This window comes from Falco cherrug, chromosome Z, assembly GCF_023634085.1.
Source record: "Falco cherrug isolate bFalChe1 chromosome Z, bFalChe1.pri, whole genome shotgun sequence".
Taxonomy (NCBI): domain Eukaryota; kingdom Metazoa; phylum Chordata; class Aves; order Falconiformes; family Falconidae; genus Falco; species Falco cherrug.
The window spans coordinates 55,120,719-55,141,407 of NC_073720.1; the positions used below are offsets into that span (position 1 = coordinate 55,120,719).

Below are 20,689 nucleotides of genomic sequence, written 5' to 3' on the forward strand. Positions count from 1 at the left end.
TCACCCTCCTGGGGCATGTTATATGAATTTATCTATACAAATCTTGGAAGCAATCTAAGAAGAATGATAGCAGATGATCGTTGCCATGGGTATTTGCAAGAAGCTTCTAAATAATAATAAGATCTGTACCTCTAAAACATTATTGAAAATACTTGTTTCAGTGACCCATAGACTCTCTGGCACAAAAAGCCCATCTGAGCACTCCCAGCCCAGGCAGAGATAAACATCCTACTTTACGATGTCCCCAGTGGCTAGAACTGTTTGTGCCGTTTTGTGGTTGCACTATTATGATCATGTGCTGTAGCTGTTGCCACCACTTCTTGGAGGCCAGCAATCCAGATCAGGTTTCCTAACAAACAGTTTTGTTATTTTATGCGTACATCCAGTGATTCATTGTCTTGGGATATTTGTAGATGGTGAGGTCCTGGCATGTTTCTGGGGCACATGGAAAGCGCTGTCTTTCTACCAAGGAAAATACAGCAGACATAAAGAATTACATGGGCTTGGGGGTTTCCTTTTACATGATTCCAAGAGAAGGCCAAGGAAATTTGTGTATCAGCCAGCCTGGAATTGTGGATTTTGTTGAAATTCAGAGAGGAATGTAGTTTTCTTCAGCCTTACAATCTTGCTTTAGATAAAAAATAACTATTCAGGAAAAGAAACAGAACTTCTGTTGTGCAGTATCTCCTTGTTCATTCAGCCTCATGATGGCTCAGACTGTGGTTCAGGACCCCCTGCTGAAACCCACAGTCCTCGCACAGTTACCTAGATGAAAACACCTCTGCATGCACTAGCAGTAAAAGCTACAAGCAAGAAAAGTGGATTTTATGGCAATAGTTGTAGCCTGTGTTCTGCAAGATTGGGTATTGCTACTGAGGAAGGTCAGGAGAGCTCAATGCATGTCCACAGGAGTGTGTGGACTAGTCTGCAAGTGCACATTAGTCAAAGAGCATTGTTGTTTGAGCGTATTGCCTGTTGTGGTCCCTGCATGCCATCTCCTTTCAATGCAGATTAAAGGCTGGAGTCTTATTGACTCTCCAGTAGAGTGCATGGCTGAACTGGTGCACACAACAGCTTCTTAGTTTCTCTTTGAGCTTGAATACAGAAGAATAGAGATTCATGGCTCCCCAACCCCCTACCAGAGTAAACTGACCTCTCAGAGGAATCTCTTCACCTAGGGGTATGAGGATAATGCAAGGCTGTGTACAGAAAGAAAAGAGCAGGCTTTCTGATGGGACAGGGCCCGGGGCTTTTCTTTTGGGGGGCATTCAAGTGTGTTAGGCTAAAACAGAAAACAGGTGAAAGAGGCCTACTCCCTGTCATGTGACTTTGGACAAAGTCTCACTTGCAGTGTAGCTGCTTCATCTTAAACCTTGGAGTCATTATTTCTCATGTTTCTTACAGTTGTTTTTGGTAATCAGGTCTCTCACACACCACCAAGCTCTTTCTGTGACTATTCCCAGAAAAGAGGCAAAAGTGCTGATGCTAGAGAGGCTCCTGGTTAGGTCCTGTACCTCAAACCCTCACCCTTCTGTCTTTTTTTCATTTGCATCTAGCTTGGGTAGAGCTGGGTCCTCTGGGCGCCAGACCAGCTCTGTCTCATGGAGCACAGCAGCCCACCTTTTGGACAGCAAACACTGACATCACCTAATCCTTTTATGTACCTAGCCTGAGGGGCTCACGATTGATCACATCTTGTGAACAATCTAATGTCACATGCCTGTCTATATGTGTATGCCTCTGTTTTACACATATCTATTAATTTCATCTGTTCTCTTTTGCACAATATTGGCACACCATTTTTCTTTCACAGGCAGATATAACTTGTTGCATCAGCAACAAATGAGCAAAGTCTTCCTGTGAAGGCCTGCACATGTGACTGTGGTATAAAAGGTATTCTTATCATCCATCAAATTAAAAAGAAAATTATGGCCCAGCTTCAGGATATCGCACGAGCAGGTTGAAATCCATGTGCTACGGTAATTTCCTACATACCAACCTAAATCGCTGCTCTGAGCAAGGGTAACTGAAGATCGATGGGGGTAATGTGTTTGATGGTGTGATGTGAATGCATGTGACTGTAAGCTCTTAAACTGGCATGAGGAAAATTATTTTCACAGCATAGATTGCCCTATATATTCCTTATCTTTATGTCTTGTCCCTTTCCTCCTGAAGGACTTGGATTAGTAAAATATGAGTTCAGAGTCTTGGCACTGCTTTTCATTGCTCAGCTCATCCAGCATTGCCTGCATGTGATGGATGCCTAGCCTGAACTTTCTATATACGTTGCCCCTATCCTTCTCAATAAAGTTAGTTCTCTAAAAGTCTGAATTGTCCTGCTTCACTTTCACAAGGGGTGGATCACCCTTTGGAAGCACCCCTTTCTTCTGCTTTCTGGAGGCAGGGGTGGAGGAGTTGTGAATCCCCTCTCCCCTTCCCTTTGCACATACCTCTCCTCTGTGTTAAAGGTGGGAGACAGCAACTAGGTCTAGCACCTTATATACCTAGTAGTGGCCTACCAGTGGCTAATTTTACTCAGCTGCAATGTTTAATTACAGTCATTCCCATTCCCTGCTGCATCTGGTCTTTCTGCTGACATGTGGAAATCCTCAGCAAACTACATGTGGGGCTGAACCATTGGCAAGTGACAGATACCAATAGTATTAGGTTAGGTCCATATAATGGCATGTTAGCTTTACTCTTTCTAAAGGCAAAAGATAGACCAAGGAGCTGAGGAAAAATCTGCTTAAGTAAGTGAGAAAATATGGTACCTGACAGGTGTGTGTGTTGCAGTGTTTGGTTAAAATATTTCATTTAAGCTAGATACATTTGTGTTCTTAGACTCTTGGGGAAACTTCATCTTGATAAATACCTGTGCTCAAATAAGCCCTGTGCTGTTGTGGCATAAGAAACTGGAATTTTGTGCTCCTAATTAATTGAATCCATTTTGGAGTGAAAAATCATAAATCCCTTGGGTTTAGTCCTGTGTTTAATCTCATCACCATTGAACTTCTCTTTCTATGTCCTTAGGTTTCCTGGCTACTAGAATAATTCTGGTGGGTTTATTGTCACGTATTTATGAATAATATTAGTGGAAAACAGATTTTCTGAAATTTATTATCAGTTCTAGCACTGCTTACATCTACCTACAGAGGCAAGAGATCCCCCTAATAAGTCATTTGCTCAAGCCTAATTTTAATTAATGTAGGCTGTTAAATGAACAAATGTTTTCGAGAAAGCTAGATCTATGAGGGACTGTACAAAGCCTCTGTTGTCCATCTGCTTCTCAGCAGCCTTGTCTGATGTGTTAGTGATGGTGGAAGTCAGTCAGTGTGCAGAGCATACAGTCCTTCAGGAATACTCCTGCATCCTTTGAGTAGTCATTTACTCATTATGCCAAATTATGGGCTGACCAACCACCACAACTGTATGGAAATGGAGTGGACACATAAATAAGAGGGGTAAAATTAGGGCAGAGCTAGCTAAGTCCTTCCAAAACTTTTGTCAACATGACTGAAGTGGAGTTTCTGTCCTCAGTGGCTTATACTGAAAGAATGAAAGGGATTGATTTAAGTCATTGGCTTTCAGAGCTGTTTTCAGTTCTCTGCAGTTGGATGATTCTTAACCATTTATAAATTGTTAGTGATGTTGACCAACATCTCAGATAGTGCCTTTATGATGCCAGAGGATATTAAAATGATGAATGCACTGCAGCCAGATTCTGACCTGGTTTGCACCACCACCAGTTGTAGACTCAGTGCTGCTCCTGAACAAGTGTCTCCTGACTTCAAGTGCTGCTCCTGAACAAGTGTCTCCTGACTTCATCTCTTACTGCCCCAAGAAATCCACAGTAGCTTGGTAATGCAACAGCCTGCGGGTCCAGAGTAATTTCAATCAATTCTGCCTTTTAGAAAGGCAGAATGTGTTATTGAAGTGACCGTGAGAAAGTTCAGTTATTGTTTGTTAGAGATCCTGTGCTTCTGGTGCATGGTGGTGGGGAGTGGTAAAGCACTGCCTGCCCTGAGTGTGGCACTCCTCCTGTGATGAGGAAGAACTTTGTTCTTTCTCTTTCCTTATGCTTGTTGAGTTCTGATGTCATTTTTCTCTTAACTGCAGGTCACTTCATGGGCAACAACACAGTGATTGATGTTTTGAGGAAAGAAGGGTACGAGGTAGAACACACTCCAGCTGGACAAGCCATCAACAAGTAATGCATGCTTCTATCTAGCTGAGCAGCCATTGGGAGGGTGGGTTTATAAGCAGTCAAGAAGAGGTAGTGCAAGATGGGACTATACCTACTGATGAGCCAGGCTCCCTCTCTCCTCCTCTGTTTGCATTTCTTTTCCGTGAGCCAGTTTGGAAACAGGATTTTATTTGGTTTGGGTTTGGGTTTTTGTGTGTTTTGTTTGGGGGAGTTTTTTTGTTTGTTTGTTTGTTTGTTTTGTTATGGGGTCTTTTTGATAAAATGAAAATATTTTTTCCCCTGTAAGTTTTTAACTCTTAAACTAACAGCCATACAGTATGCATGCTTGGTTCATCAGGTCTGGATGTTCTCTTATACCACATAGGCTTCCAGGCTCCTTCTTCCTCCCTTTTATGTGTTTGACTGTCCTGCCTCCCTTCTCTTTCACTGCTATTTTTGATTCTTTCTGATTGTTCTCTCAGCCTGGAATCTGATTGCCAGAGTCCACCCAGCCTCTTTGCATGCAGTCCCCATGACTGATGGTTCTCATGTCCCCTGTTCTCTTCTGCATTTTTAAGCCAAGGTACTTCATTGGTTTTGTTCATCTTGGAGTTGTCCTTCGGGATATACCCTTACTGCCTCTTTTTATTTCTTACTGGATGCATGTATCCATCTCTATGGTTGCAGAAACTACAAAATGCCAAATAATCTACTGTTCCATGCTCTGCTGAGAATTACATGTGCTCTTGACTCACCTCTTCCTGGCCTTCTTGCCACCAGCTTAGGGTCTGCAATCCTTGTCTCCCCCTTCTCCGGACTCTTGCCAAACATGTGCTCCTGTGTCTTGTCAGACATTCCCACTCTTCCTTATATCACTGCTTAAAGACCACAGTGGAAAAAACGTTTGATCCCAGTTATGGTACTGTTTCCCTCTTATCCTCTGTGTCAGTCATGCTGTCCCTCAGTGCTTACATCTCTGTTCCTTTTCCCCCATATTACTGATATGAGGCTTTCAGGCAGGATGATCACCTTTTATACAAGGGGCCCAGTACAAAGGCTTGGTTTGTGCCTGAGGCTACACAGAAGTGGTGCAAAATAATAACAGATGTTTTTCTCATACTCTGGTTGCTTCATCTTTCTCTTTGCAGCATGTCTGCCTTTTTCAGACCATGAGATTCAAGTTCTGGCAGGTCATGTTTTTGCTGTGTTTCTTGACATGGACATATACCACTAACTCTACATGCAGTGAAACAAAATGAGCAAAGATTCATCCCCATGAGAACACGAATGCAACCCCTAAACCTGTTGCCACCTAATAGGCAGGTAGTCTGACATGGAGAAGCTCTCTGTGCTTAGGCAGAAGATTTAATGATCCTATAACACTTCAGTCATGATAGACAATTCAGTGTATCAGTGTTTATGGGGTTAATCAGAAACCTGTCTGCATTGATATTTTCCCCCTCAGAACATCATTAGCTTAGGTATTCCTAAACCCAACCATAACAGCTTCTTAAAGCTTAAAGAAAGAATGCTTAATATGCTTAATATATACTTGAGAGTAAATAAACCCCATCTCTAAACGTATAGCTGTAAGGAAATCAAGGGCAGACAACTGTGAAAAGGAGAGATAGATCTTCACACATCAGGCTATGCATCAGGAAGGTAGGTATCAACCTACCATCATCAGGGTAGCTGGGCACCCATTTCTCTGACTACATCATGGGAGTTCATTGTCCCGCCAGTGATTCTTGTGCTTTTGCAAGCCCTCAGTTTGGCATTGATTACATCTCAAACCTCTCATTAGAACTACTGGACAGAACATCTTTCATGGTGTCTTGGTTTTAAAGCTGAGTGAAGAAGCTGAAGAAAATTTCACTTTAATATTTTCTTTGAGAAAAGATGTTAACATTCCTGGATGACTTGGAAACAGATCTAAAATATGAAGTTTCAAGGAGAATGTGTGTTCTGAAGGAGAAGAGCATTTGAGGTGAGGGAAAGACCTGCGGCAAGAGTACGTCAGAGTCCTGGGAACTGAATGGAGGGTTTCACTTGACTGCTATCCTGGGCTTGTTCTAAGGACCAAAGTCCAGGGCAGTCTGAGTCAATAAACACAGTCCAACCCACATAAATATGGAAACATATCCAGCTACTGTCCTAGATAGCAGTGCTGCACACAGTTAAGTCAATACCCATGGGCTATTTCAAATGACAAAATTGAGAGAGGAAAAAAAACTGGCAAGTGGTTGAACTGAGACAGAGCATTCAAATGGCTGTTCTACTGTCCGATGCAGTAGGGGATATTAGCTGAGCAGTCCTAAAACAAGAAGATGAGGAAGTCTGCAATTGTCTCCATTCCCCACAACATGACATTGTACAGTAGCAGCACAGTCTGCTGCTGCTTGTGCTCTGGCTAAGCAGAAAATCCCTCCTAAGGTATCTTGTAGATACTGCGTGCAGGAACACAGAAACATGCAGGAATAATTATGCATGTTTTCCTGTAACAGGCAAACTGCTGGATGCAGTAACACAATTTCACCTGCGGACAGGGCTGCCATCCTGCCCGTCTGCAGGGGGAGAGGAATGAGTGCCGGAGGGCTCCTTCTTTGTGGTGTCACCAAAGCATGGAAGGCAAAAGGGCTGCTCCAACTGCACAGCAGCACAAAGGACAGTTTATAAATAGTGCCACAAGTTCAATCAAGCTCTTACTGTCTTATTTTGGGCTTTAACTGTTGATCCTGATTTTAGAATACATATATATGGTAAAATATTCATCACACAATCACAGCCTTAATTAAGGTGCTTCCTGACTCCTCTGTTAACTGCTATGCTGGGAGAGGGAGCTGGCCTTGGGGAAGAAGGACATGCTTTTGCATCTGTGTGCTTTTTCCTGTGATTGCTCTGTCAGTCCTGGGAAGAGTTGGCTGCAGGAAGTGTTGCAAAGGAGGTTATGTATATGAGTGTCTGTTGTTATTAGAGTTATGAGGCTGCAAGTATCAGAATAAATAACTGGCCGTGCAGGATAGAGGTCATCCTGTCTGTGCCTGTAGCAATGCTGAACTCCAGCGTGGTATGGACACGAGTTTGGCAGGGGAGGCTGCAGGCAGCAAGGCACTCAAATCTACAGGGGAGGGCTGGTGCCTGCTCTGTGACTTTCACAATTAAGGAAAAGGCACACAGTGGAGAGACACTGCAGGAAAGGGAACCATAAGCCGATGACCTTCAGAGAGATCAAATCCGTTGTCTCTGGAGACAACTGGGTGGGGTCACTCTGTAAGGTGGAGTTAAAAGGGTGGGTGATGTGAAGGTGTTGTGGAGGAGAGTGAAAGGGTCGTGAAACTTCAGGTGATAAAGTGAGAGTGTGACAGTCACAAGGATTTTGAAAGGGGTCAATAGCCCAAGACCCATTCTGCACCAGTCTCTGTCACATAAAGTTCACCACGTGATCAGTCTGTGATTTTCCTTGCAAGAAATAAGACTAAAATCTCTTCGTTTTCCCTCTACTGTCTTCCTCATGTTACAGTCTACGACTTCGTTTCACCTGTTTCAGGATGAACCCTTTTTATTCTCCATCAAAGAGATGTGCCCACAGTGATGGGCTAGCTTGAAAATGGCAGTCATGCTGAAACATGTCTCCTTCAGGACCTACTCCTTGCGATGCTATTGCAGGGCAGAAAGGAAACACGCTATAATTCTGGAAAGGTTTTACTGACTGAAGCCAGGTTTCTGCAGAGTGGTGTGTGGTCTTGTTACTTTTCTGAATTTCAGCCCAAGCCAGTCTTCAATTTTGTCTTCTTACAGATGACTGCTGCATCTCTTCTCTTTATGAAGTAGTCATAAAGATCAAACAGATATTTTTGTTGTGCTCTGTGTATCCACAGAGTGGACTGAATTTGTGCGTTTGTCCAGAACGCTCATGAACAAATGACGAGGGGGAATTGCTTTGTTCCAATGAGGATAAGTGTGGGCCAGCAGAGTGATGAATGGACAGGAGACTGCAGACTGCCTGCCTTGGAGTGTACATGAGGAAATGTTGCTTACTTTAAGTATAATGAAACAGATCTTGAGGAATCAAGGTAGAGCTGATTGATTGTTTCTTCAGTATTTCACCTTCCTATGAAGTTGGGTATGCGTAGCCCTTATAGTTTTTTTCTGAGGGCTTTGACTGAGTGCTCCTTTGGGCTTCCAAGATTTGCCTTGTGAGTTTGTGCATGCACATAGTCTCACTGCAGTATCTCACTTGCTGGAGCTGCTTTGTAGTGCTAGATAGTGGTGCCAACCTAATAGAGGATCTGTGCAGCCAGAAAGCTGAAGTCCTGACTCCTGCTCCCTCATTACTTGCTATAAATGTGGGCAAAGCTCACTCCTGCATTGTGGAAGGGCTATGATTCCTCTGCATTCTCCTCTCCACATTGACCTCCATACTTGTCTGATACAACCCTTTAAAACCACAATTTCATGCTCCCTGGTGTGCTTATCTGAGTGGTAGGACAGCATTATCTTCTTTTTTAGATCAGCATGAAGTCATCAGTGCTTACACTAGAAGTGAATGCCACAACAGTGAGTTGAGCTCTGGTCTCTTACGTGTCAGACATGTCCCCTGACCTGACGTTTTATAAAGGCTATGCATTCACTGCTCTGGACCACCTGGCTTCATGAAAGAGAAAATTAGATGATGGTGAACTTGGCAGCACCACAGCTAGTCTGCTTCCAGTTGCTGCAGACTAGATGGCCCAAAGAATTGCTTAATGGTATATTGACCCATTCCCTTCAAAGATGGTAATTCGCAAGATGCATTTCTGCAGCTATGACTGCAGTCTGTGCCCTAGCTCATTACTTGTCTTCTCCACCAGTGAGACCTGTTGGTCTAGAACTGGCTCCTTCAACTAGTGTGCCTTAGCTGTCCTGTCCCTGCCCCTTCCCCTAGCCCTCCAAGTTAGTTGGCTCTGGGCAGGAATTGCTGAAAGGAATAATCTGGTCTGTGTTCCGCAGTACAACAGACAACAGGAATGTGGTTTGACCTCTTATGACTTAGAGAGTGATTCCTTTTTTGTCTCTTTCTAGATACACAACATTATTGCCAAGAGTTATTCTACCATCAGCCAGACTGCATTCTTTCTGCAGTTCCAGGTTACCACTTTTCCAAAGCTTTTTTTCATTAAAGAGAACAGTTTTCATCAGAATATTGAGTTAAGGAAGGGAGGGCAGGAGCACAAGATAGAGAAATAAGCATCCAGCTGAGACATCAGGGAGAAATACTTGTTTTGTGTGTGTGCCTTGATGGCATCTGTACCAGGATTCTCCCTCAAAGCCCTTTCAAATATTATCTGTGTTCCCTCCTCCTTCCAGCAGAACCCCCCCCAAAACCTTGTTAGCCTTTTCATCATCATCACCGGCACACAGCGCCTATGTCACATCCCAAGAGCTCCCACTGCCGTTGCATGCCCGGAAGGAGGAGGAGGAGGAAGAAGTCCTACCTCACCTGCTGCTCCCTGACAGCATCGACATGCTGGAGAAGGTAGACAGGAAGTACAAAAAGAAGAAAAAGAAGCAGCAGAAGAAGCAAAAACTGCGACAGTTTAATGACCTCTGGGTTCGCCTTGAAGAAAGGTACCTAACGGCTGGGAAGGGTGGAGGGCTTGTCATGTAAACTGGACTTTAACTTGCAGTGATTAATCCAGTACTCCAGACTTCCACAGGGGCTAGATACATGCTGAGGGCAGGATGTGACTTTCTACCTTACCTTGATTCCTGCTGAAACATTTGCTCAAGGCTGCTTGTGCTTTTAATGACAAAACAGCTTCTGCTGCATGGTTAGGTTTGTGGAATATTGGGCATAATACAATAGAAGCCTTGTCTAGACCATTTTGCCTTTGGGCTTGAGGGATTGTGAGCATGTGGTAGTCCTCTATCACAGAAGGCTGGGTCCTGTGGTAGATGGTATAGATAAAAGCCTTGGACCTTTTTCCAAGAGCTGCTGCATATGTGGAAACTGCCGTATCAGGCATGTGTACTCCTTGCATTTGGACAGTTTTTGTGTAGTATTTTCAGTTTCTGTATTCTTCCAGTCTTAAAAAGCATGTGAGCCCTGTGGCATTACTGGAGATCTGGAAAGGGAGATGACAACCTAATGGATGATGGAATTGATATTAAAAATTGAGTGTATTGTATATAGGGGCAAAGGTTCACACATACCCCCTAGTTTTCAACCAGAAGAGCTTACTCGACTACAAGAACTACAGCAGCCTGCAGAAAAAGCTAACTTGTCCCTCACTAACTATATTTAGGCCTGTGGCTGAATGTGTACCTTAATGTTTCCCTCCTGTCTAATAACACACAGACCTAAGTCTGCTCACTTTTGTACTCTATGTCTCTGTATCTCTGGTATCTAATACTCAGGTTGAAAGCACTTTATTTTTGTGGTACTGTACATAACAAGACAGGTCAGGATGATGGGGAAAAGCCTGCAGTTCTTGAAATGAAGCTTCTACATTAATATTTTTCTTTCCTCTGAAGAATATTTCTTCCAGCTCCTTGAGGTACTGTGTATATCATGGTTCTTCTATGCCTCTTATATCACTTCCCTGGGTCTCAGCTGTACCACTTCTTTGAGTAAGACATTGCTCAGGCTGGATGCAAGCAGGTGCAACAGCTGTTGTTCTGCTCTAAGCATTCAGCCATTGTCAGACTTTTTAGACCAGACTCCTTTTCCTCGTTTCTACAGTAGTTTTTGGGTCTTATCTCTGCTCTTCCTTCCAACCCAAGTCTGAGTAGTCTGGAGAGAAAGAAAGATGAATAAATGTGCATGGAGGTTTGCATGCCCACTGACAGACCTACAAAGAGTCCAAGATTCACCAGTCAGCAAATCCTTATAGTCATCATATTTGATTTTGTCTTTTAGTGTATCATTGACTTTCTATTAATGTAGTTGATACCAGTTGTTTGTGAATGGGGTTTTGGAGCTTCTGTTGAAGTTGGAGTCTCTATGATCTCAAGATCCCTCCCTGCCAGCACACTGACGTGTTCAGTTTTTCACATGCAGTTGTTCATATGAAACTCAGGGAAGTCAATGGACACAGTGATGTGAGATACACATGCACTTGCAGCATCAGTGCCTTCAGAGGAAGAGGGAAGATGGGAGGATATGCTACTGTGACTAAATTGGAGGTACATACTGGATTGCAAGTACTGCAAGGCAATAGTGAGGTAAAAAGCAAAGGTAACCTTAGGAAACTACTGCATAAGCCTGGGAGCAGTGAATGCCTCCTTTCCTCCTTTTGTAATGTTTCCTTTTTTCTCCTGCTAATTAAGTCATCCTTTGTGCTAGAAACTTACCCAGGTACTAGGTGACAAATTCTTTTTAGGGGTGTGGGTCCTTAGCAGGAGAGAGCTTGAACTTCTAGAGGTGGAGGTGTTGCTTGGGAGTACGGGGTAAGACAGGTAAGTGATGTTTATTGCTGCCTTGGGAGATCGCTGCACCCTTGCTACAGAGGGAAAGCCGCGGGTGTCAGAGAGGCAGCTGCCGTTCGCGTACAGCCCCCACCTGCTCCGGGTCTAGGCTGTGCGAGGCGGGGAACGTCGGCCCCGCGGCCCCGCCGACACCCCGCGCCGCGAGCGGGCCGTGCCGTGCGGGCTGGGCTGAGCCGACAGCGCCACCTCGTGTCCCCACGGAAATGCAGCCCCCTGGGCTCAGGCTCACAGGTGCGCAGGGCACGGCTCGCTGCGAGCCTCAGCCCTTGCTCTAAGCACTCCCTGGGGTCCCCAGGCACAGGTAGCGCTGTCAGGTTTCTTATGTCTGGGCCGTTCACAGCTTTCCTCCTGTGAGCCTGAAAATGTGAAAGGCAGAGCTCAAGTGATTTAATGCAATCTTATAGTCCGCTTGGCAGAGTGGCTTTCATTTGTGCTCCTGTATGCATCAGCTGTCAGGTGTATTTCTTTGATGTGTGGCCAGCTGGCTTCTCTCCAGTTACTGTTCAAACCTTCTGTGGGGACCTTCGGGTATGGAAGGGTAAGTGTCTCTAAAAAGGATACTAATTGCCTTCAAGTTTCCCAAACCATTTTTCTTAATGGGAGTGGCCAAAATAAGGCAAGAATGGTGCACAGCAGCGGGGGGAGTGGCGGCAGGAAAAATTACTATGCCTTTTTATTTGGCAGGTAGACTTGCATTTAATTTTGTCCCCATTTGTCTTCTGGTTCCACAGAGCCCCATGAGGCCCTGGGGTGTACGTCAGCCTTAACAGCTGTGGGGTCAATCATAGTTTCCAATACATTGACAAAAAGAACGACACCTGTGCAGTATCTGACCCTTCTGACTCTTGACCTGCCATGGTGTGGGAGCTTCCTCAGTTTGGAATGGTTGGTGTTTTCAGTCTGGAGCATACAAATTTCTCTCCTCCATCACATGTTGCCATAATGGGAGTTCTGCATCACATAGCCTCTGACTCAGTTCTTGTTCATCACCACCTCAAAGTCCTCACTACCACTGGGAGATACTCTGGGATGTGGTGGTCGTTTCCCGGTGACTCTAGGATGCATTTCTGGAAGTAGCTCTTCCTCTCCTTAAAGCATGTCATGTAAACCCTTTGTAATTCTGTAGTACAGGAACAAGTTTGGTCCATGCTAAGATGCACATACAGACATGGCAGGGGAAGACTGATTCAGCTGAAAGCAGGTGCCTCACTCCTGCTGTGCTCAGCATGTTGCCACAGTTACAGTCCCCTGCAAGAAAGCTTGTTTTCTTCTTGCATGTTTTCTGCTTAGCTGAAAGGTGCTAGGAACATGGTGGTCCTGCCCATCTGAATGTGTGGGAGCAATGGGCAGGCTGGCTGGGTAGGCCTGTGTACAGGGCAGGTGTTCAAGGGCTACCTCCACCCTCCTCAATCTCTTCCCCCTCAAGACTGGTTTGCAGTTCAGCTGGGCAGCACCCTGGTCCATATGGGCTGTCATGGGAGCTGCCCACACCTGTGAGGAAGCGATGAGGCAGTGCTCTGCCACCAGGAGACAGTCCTCGGGTGAGCATGGAACCAGTACAAGAGACCATTCCCAGGAGCCCAGGAGACTGATGGTGGGACACAGAGGCTGATGACCATGGAGCGGTTCTGGGCTGAGTCTGGACTGATGTTCTTCTCTTGCCTTGCAGTGCTACGGACCCTCCTCCCCGGATCCGCATCATTAACGGCTACATCACGGTTGAACCGCAGCCCCGGGGCCACAGACGGTCTAGTCACGCTCGTGCAGACACTGGCAGCGCTCACCAGCTTTCCCGTTCCATTTTCCTCCCACTATTGACTTTGACTTTACATATGATAAGGCTGCATTGAAACACAGGGGGAGACAAACTGCAGGGAACTCACCTTAAAAAGCGAAAAAAAGAAACTTACATGAAAAAAAACAGAAATAGAAGACTGAGTGGGACACCTGTTCTTTCAGGTGTTCTTAAACTGCCTCCTTTTCCTGAATCTGGATCATTAACACTATTAACTGGTTTGACCTGCCCAAAGCAGGAGAAGATATTTTAATGAAAGTGTTAGTTATCCTTCTCTTGCAGAAGAATGATTTCATGTTATCCCATAATGCTTTGGGGAGATTATAATGTTTGCTATAACATAGCTGTTGTTTAGCTGTATGAGCCCAACTAAATTACACTTTTTTCACCTTCAGTGCCTTGTAAGAAGATTTACACACACTAACTTGTTTGTTAGACCAGAATATCTTGGTCATACAAGCACAGCTGGGAAAGAGAGGTTAGTATTTTATGTCTCTACTGGGTAATACTTTCAATTCTTGCTCGTTAGGGCTCCAGATTACATTTAAAGGTTCATGACAACACCTTCTACAATAGAATAAACCACTAAAGACTTCTGAACACAGAATGTTTCTGCCGCCTGTTTGGTGCTGTTGTAAGATGGGTACACCTGGACCTCCAATGGCCAGACAAGTTTCATAAGCACAAACTAATATATGTTTAAGAAAAAATATAACCTGGGAGCTTCGCAATCATACTGTTGGATGCTTCCAAAACAGGAAGTTCTCAAGAGCTGATCTGAGAAATCCAGATGCAGGTTTTCCCTCTCTTTCTACATCACAAATACATAGTTATTTTATAGATGGAATCACTTTTGGGGATAAAGGGCTTTCTTTTCCTTTTCTGCACAGTTAGACTTCATTCTAGGAAATCCTTGCAAGTTTTCCACCAATTTCAATGGAAATTCTCAGACTTTCCAAATTGTTTTAAGTCCTTTGCTGTCTACTTAAAACGGACATGCTGTTGACTGTTGAATGTAGGAGGCTTGGAAGTGGTGATGAATGGTTTTCTCTGTTTGTGCAGGACAACCTCATTATCACACTGACTTGTTTAGCGAGCAACATATCCCTCCCTCATCTGAGGAGGGTTTCATTGCCTGGGAAGGTCTCATAGGATTCACCCATGGGAAGGCTTGGAGCCAATGTGCTGAGCCTTGTACCTTGGAAACACAGCAGTCACCTGGCCAAGCGAGACAACAGACCCTCAGGTTTTCCTTCCTGTGCATGTACATATGCTTTGCTGCTTTTTTCATTGCCTCTAAAAAGTACCTCTTCTCATTCTTCTACTGCACATGGGAGGAGGAAAAGCAAATGGTTCTAGCTCTCTTAACAGTTCTTTAATCTCTTAATCTCAGATTTCAGACCCCCCTTCGGAAGAACTGAATCTGAACAAATTCTCAATTTGCTGAGGAAAACTGAGAAAGGAGAGGCTAAATACCACAGTTTGCAGCCACACTGTGGGGAAAGAAATATATCTAGGCTGAGGCAGAAGATGGAACCATCTTATTGTATGTTCCTTCTTATAGGGACTACTACAAGACTTCAGGGTCCTGAATGCGTTCTGGCTTCCTTGGCTTTACACAGCAGCCGGGCTGGTGATGTGCCGTCCCTTGTCTCTCTCTCTGGTTGATCTTTCACTGGTGTAAACTGTCATAGGCCTGGTGGGTCCAGAGCTGTTTTCCTTGGCCTGAATATGACCTGAGGGGAGCAGATTAGATGGCAGATAGCGTGGTTACAAGATGCACTGCAGGCCTGACAAACTGAGCACGTGTGTACTTACCAGTGCACCTGAAGGGGCATCAGATACATTATGTCCAAGTGTGTTCTGCCACTTGCTACTCTATGCATTGGTAGTGCTTCTCCTCCCCCTCTCCTCTGTCCTTCAGAAGTGCATGAAGAGGTATGGCACAGGTCCAAAGGGCTCTGGAAGCACTAGGAGAAGGGGCTGAGGCATTTCTTTTCTCCATTACAAGACAAAGGCTGCTGTGTAAAATAGCCCCAGACTGACCTTTCCCTTTGTTCCCTCCTCCATGGTTGCTCCTGAGTGTCACCTCTGTGAAAGGAGCTGAGTTGAGTGGAACAGCCATGAACGTTTTTCTTAGGTTGGCATGAGGGAAGAGTAATTATAAAACACTCAGGAGTAACAGAGACCTGAAGCAGCACTATGGATAATTCAGTTCTGGTGGCATAACTTATTTTGTAGCCTGTGTCCAAGTGCCTGACTATGTCAGGGAAATAAAGATGTCCTTAAACTGTGATTGATTGTGTGCCCACAGAAGCTCCATCCTGGGGGTCTTTCTGCAAAGTAATCAGATTCTTTCAAGGTATTCTTGAGGGTCTCATGAGCTTGGCTTGGTACCTGTGAACTAACCAAGTGGTTCCTACCCCTCACTTTTTCTTCCAGAGTAGTCTTTGCCGACTGGCCATAGGACACCAAAGTCTTGAAACTGTGACTGGTATGGAGAGCAGAGCCTTACTTAACTGCACGTGCTACTCAGCTGTTTACAGTGACCACTGGGGAGTGCTACACTGAGGTCCAGTTGTTTCTCCTTAGTTCCAGAATAAGAAAAGTTTACCAGGACTGGAACAGCCTGAGGAGCCATCCTAATGGCCAAGGTCTGCTCAGGTATCACCCTTCTTTGAGCAGGAGAGCATCAGGAAAGCAACCGGTCCCATCATGTGCCTGGAAGACTTCACTGTCCCTCTATCTGTCCCTCCCAAGCAGCTGAGATAGTTTTTGTGGCCTTGCAAGTGAGATACTGTCAGGCTTGTGATGAGTAGCAGACTTGACTCAGAAATAACTGTGAAAGGTGCAGGTACTCCTTTCGTCAGTGCAGGGGCTGAAATCTCATGTTGTCTCCTGAGCTAGGTGCCTCTGCATTCTCTAACTGCTATTACAAAGTGTTTGTTACATCTGAACATCCTGGTCTCCCTTTTCCATTCTCTTTCCTTTGTACTTACTGATTAACCTGTGCACTTTGCTGTTCCCCTTCTTGCTTAAATAGTTCTCATAAATCCTCTCTCCAATGTTCTCTGTTAACAGATCTGTTTTGAGATGGTTGGGACTCTTGCCATGGGTTCCTTGTGGTCAAGATTTCTCTTTCTCTGTTGGGAGGCTCCTATTTGAAAAGTTATTAGCAGAAATTAGAAACCTACTCACTTCAAAATGTACTAGTTTGATAATATATTCTATACACCACCTGATCAAATTGTAATGTTGGAGAGTATATGTTATAACTATTGCTGATTTTCAGCAGTGTATTGTGAATTCTTGTGAATATTTGTTGCTTGACTAAGCTTGACTAATGGACTACTGTATTTTGATATATATGCTTTTTAATTATGTTAAAACTTCACATTTATGTATATAGCAAGGAAAAAAAAGGCAGACAAACATCCTCCTTGGGAAAAGGGCTTGCTGTTTCCTGAGATAGTCAGCACTTGCACTTTATTTCTACTTGCTGATAAATGGACCAGGCGTTAGACACCATTTATTTTGAACTTATTTACCTTCCAACAGCTACCTCCTGCAATTTCACAGCTTTTTCTTTCTGCTGCTGCATTGAAGCTTTATTTTCTGATATGGTATTTGGTTAGCAACTAGGATTCCTTGCAAAGCACTGCAGGAGGCATGACTTCACTCAATGTGCTTTAATACACAGTAATGTGCTCCTACCTGACACAGAGTTTCTGTGAACTGTGAATGCTCCTTAGCAAGCTGGTGATGCAGTGCTGGTTTACTTTCAAACTCTTTCAGATTGGGATGTGAAAAATAAAAACACTTAAAAAAATAACGTTCTTGTTGTTTAGATATGGTCTAAAAATGTACACATCCCTCCTAAATAATAATTACAACAATGTGAGAGGGGATCAATAAACTTTGTGGATTACCTCATTCTAACTTCTGACATGCCTTAAGGACCTTGCATGGTTTTGTTATTTTAAAGGTGCAGAAGCATAAAAGAACACAAAGTAATGCAAAAAACCTTGCTCAGTGATTTGTATTTCTTTCTTTTCACTTTGAAACTTTTGAAAGTGGGTGTTTTTTCCTGTTTTTAACCATTCATATAGCAAAATTACACTTCTAAAACAGATTAGAGGGAAGAACTGCAGGAGTTACATGAGGCAGGTAAATAAATAAAAATTAAGAAATCTAAACATATTGTTTCTTTTTTTTTTTTTTTTCCCTCTGTGTTCCTTCTGTACTCTCTGCAACAACACTTCAGGGGAAAATATCACACTCTTTAACTAGGGAAAACAGCCAGGCACTGAAAGAGCAGATCCCTCTCTTTGAACACCACGGTAGTCTTGTGGCTGATCTTTCTTGTCTCAGTAGAGTTGAAAGCACAATTACTCCTTAAATATGATAACAAGCTAATATAGTTCAGTGGGTTGTTATAGCCTCTTTTGATCAGCTATTTAAAACACTGTGACACAGCCAGTGTGTAGAAATCAGGCTGAAACCTCTTAGATAACCAAGAAATGTGCTTTAGAAGATGTATTTCTCCAGTGGCTTGCTGTCTAGAAAACGTGGACAAAATATATCATTTACCCTTTAACACAAAAAATAAAATCTAAGCCATGAAAATTAATAAAAGGTGATCTTGTTATATCCATGGTGAAACTGATTGCTATTTTCTACCCTCCTACTCTGCTTCATCCAGACTGCTATCCTGTAACCACCAGTGAATGCACATGAGGTTTATTCAGGTCAGGTCTGATGCTGAAATTAATTTACCTTTCAAGATCACAGTCCTGTTGTGGTGCAGGTTTGTTCTTATCAAAAAGACTGTGTGTATCAGTAAAGGCTGGAAAAAGTGTCTATCACAATGTATTAACACTCTTGCACACAAGCAGGTCACAGCTATACTGAGTGGGTTAAATGGCATAAAATTAGAAGCACACAGTGTTGCTGGGTGTTCCCTGTGCTTCAGGATAGCAACAGCCACCCAGCATTTGTGCTCTGAGGACTGCTCTGAAGATACTTGTGGTCTAGGCAGAGAACTGAGGCCCCTGCCTTTGATCCTCTGAATCTTTCTGAGGTGTGTGTCTTTCTATATGGGTATTGCCAGCAGTGTTCAGCTATACCTTACCCAAGAGCTAGGTTTTCCAGTGCTCAAGCAACCAGGTACTACATGGGAAACTGGGCATCAAACAGTTCAGAAAACCTCCACCCTGCAAACACTCTGACCGTGGTAAACTTACCTCTAATTATACAACTTGTGTCTTGAGTCATTTGATCATTCAGATTGCGACACCCATGGAGAGTTTATTCCCTCCAACACTGCAAACAAGTGAAAGCTTTGGATTTTAAAATGTCATTTCTATGTGCCTTGATATTATTTTTTTGTAGATGCATAAATAATTGATACCCAGCATAAAACATACTGTTACTGTCACAGCTCTTTCTCTGATACCTGTGACAAATGACTACAGGTCTTTTGTGCATTCTTCCATTCTGATAATTTTAACACCTCCCTTTAAGGATGTAGCTATGCATGTAGCTTTAGCTTCATGCAGCTGAAGACAAGAAACAGTATTTTAACTTCATTTCCTGACAAATGTTACTATTCGTGCATTGTCTCAGATCTCCCTTCTCCTCCTCTTCACACCTCACCCTGGCTCTAAATTAGTCTGTGCAATTTTAGGCAGTACCAGCAGAAGGTCAGGGGACCTGCTTTCTACATGTGGATACCTAGTGTAGGAACTGCCTCTAGGGTCCCCACAAAACAAGGAGCAGAGCTAATGCCTTTTTGCTGTCAGGTAGCTCTGGGGTTAAAGTACTGGGTAAGACCTGTTTTCAGCTCTGTCTTTGCTAGAGGAGATTTGAAGCCACAGCTCCTCCAGGTGCAGTCTAGCATCCACTGAGAAGTTCACTGGAGGGAGGTAGTTCCTCTCTGTGTAGGGTGCATGGAATATGTAAATGTTTGTTAAGCAATAGGTGAACATGACTTACAAGTTTAAGAGCTGATTACCAGCATCTACCAGGGATAGCTGTGATCAGCCACTGAAAGCCCACCTTCCTGCTGCCGTTTCTTTACCGGCTATTTGATATTCATTGGATCCAACATGTAAACATTCCTGGGACATATTTGAGGTTATCAAGTAGTGGCAGAGTATCTCAAAAGACACAACACTAATGATCAGCCCCCTGAATGATTCAAACCTTGCATACATGCAGTACTTATTGTTCAGGGTTAGTGCACGTGACAGAATGTATACTGGGAGTACCAGTCCTGTCCAAGATGGTTTTGCCTACTGTATGTCTTCTCAGTACAGCACAGTGGGCCAGTTTGAGGCTGGTCTGATTAGCTGCTGGTGGAACTAGAGTCTTTGAGGAGAGCTGGTGCTCCTTTTGTGGAGCAGCACCTGGTGGTATAGACATCTCAGAGAGACAAAGCAGCTCTGACCCTGTGATTAACAGGGAAACAGAGCTGTCAATAAAGCTGCACTGAACACTTCAGATAAACCCCCCCCTTTTTTTATCCTCAATAATTTAGTGAGTATTCACTATAAGCTTATAAACATTCGTCTGTGGAGGAGTGGAAGGAGGTGGCCCCTTCTAAAGAGACGGTCAAAATCAGGTATTTTGATTAAGTTCCAATTAGCCATAGAAGAAACTAAATCTGTCTTTTCAGGTTGCATTGCAATAGATGTGCTGCTGCATGCCCTCACATCTCATGTTATTGTGATTGTCCATCTGGTATGCAGCTTTTGAAAGCATCCCAGGAAATGCATTTTGTATGTCTGATTTGAACATAGTGGAATGTTATAAATAAGTAGGAACTCACTGGCCCGCCCCAGAGTTTGCTAGCAGGCAAGGCAATCTTCTGAGACCTTCCAATAGTGGATGCCAAGCCTCAGTTCCGTGTGGAAGGCACATGAAGTTTTGTGCTGGACTTTTATGACATACTGGGTAATTACCTGCCAATATAGCTTCAAGGATACAAACTCACACCTACTCAGATCAAACGGACAAAGGCTATTAAAAGAATTGGAGCAGATATTGCTACAAGCAACAAGAATCTTGAATATCAGGCTCCTACCATGAAAGGTAAAAAGATGCATAACCTAAGTACAGCAGTTACACATCTGTACTTAGCAGGCCATATAAACCAGCTGTCTTTGGGCTTTAACGTTACCAAGCACTGTGCCACACCCCACCCACTCAGAAGAACTTAGGCATTTCCATTACTAAGTAGAAAA

General features: G+C 43.8%; 1 protein-coding gene across 1 annotated transcript in view; it reads left to right on the plus strand.

The window, feature by feature from the left end:
* TRABD2A (TraB domain containing 2A) overlaps positions 1-17,982 on the plus strand; it is an 83,427-nt gene extending 65,445 nt beyond the window's left edge. The window contains exons 5-7 of the mRNA XM_055699886.1: positions 4,117-4,207; positions 9,533-9,790; positions 13,320-17,982. Of these exons, the coding sequence (XP_055555861.1) occupies positions 4,117-4,207; positions 9,533-9,790; positions 13,320-13,500 (530 nt within the window). The 3' untranslated portion in view covers positions 13,501-17,982. The remainder of the gene's footprint in view (positions 1-4,116; positions 4,208-9,532; positions 9,791-13,319) is intronic.
* The last annotated feature ends 2,707 nt before the right edge of the window (positions 17,983-20,689 follow it).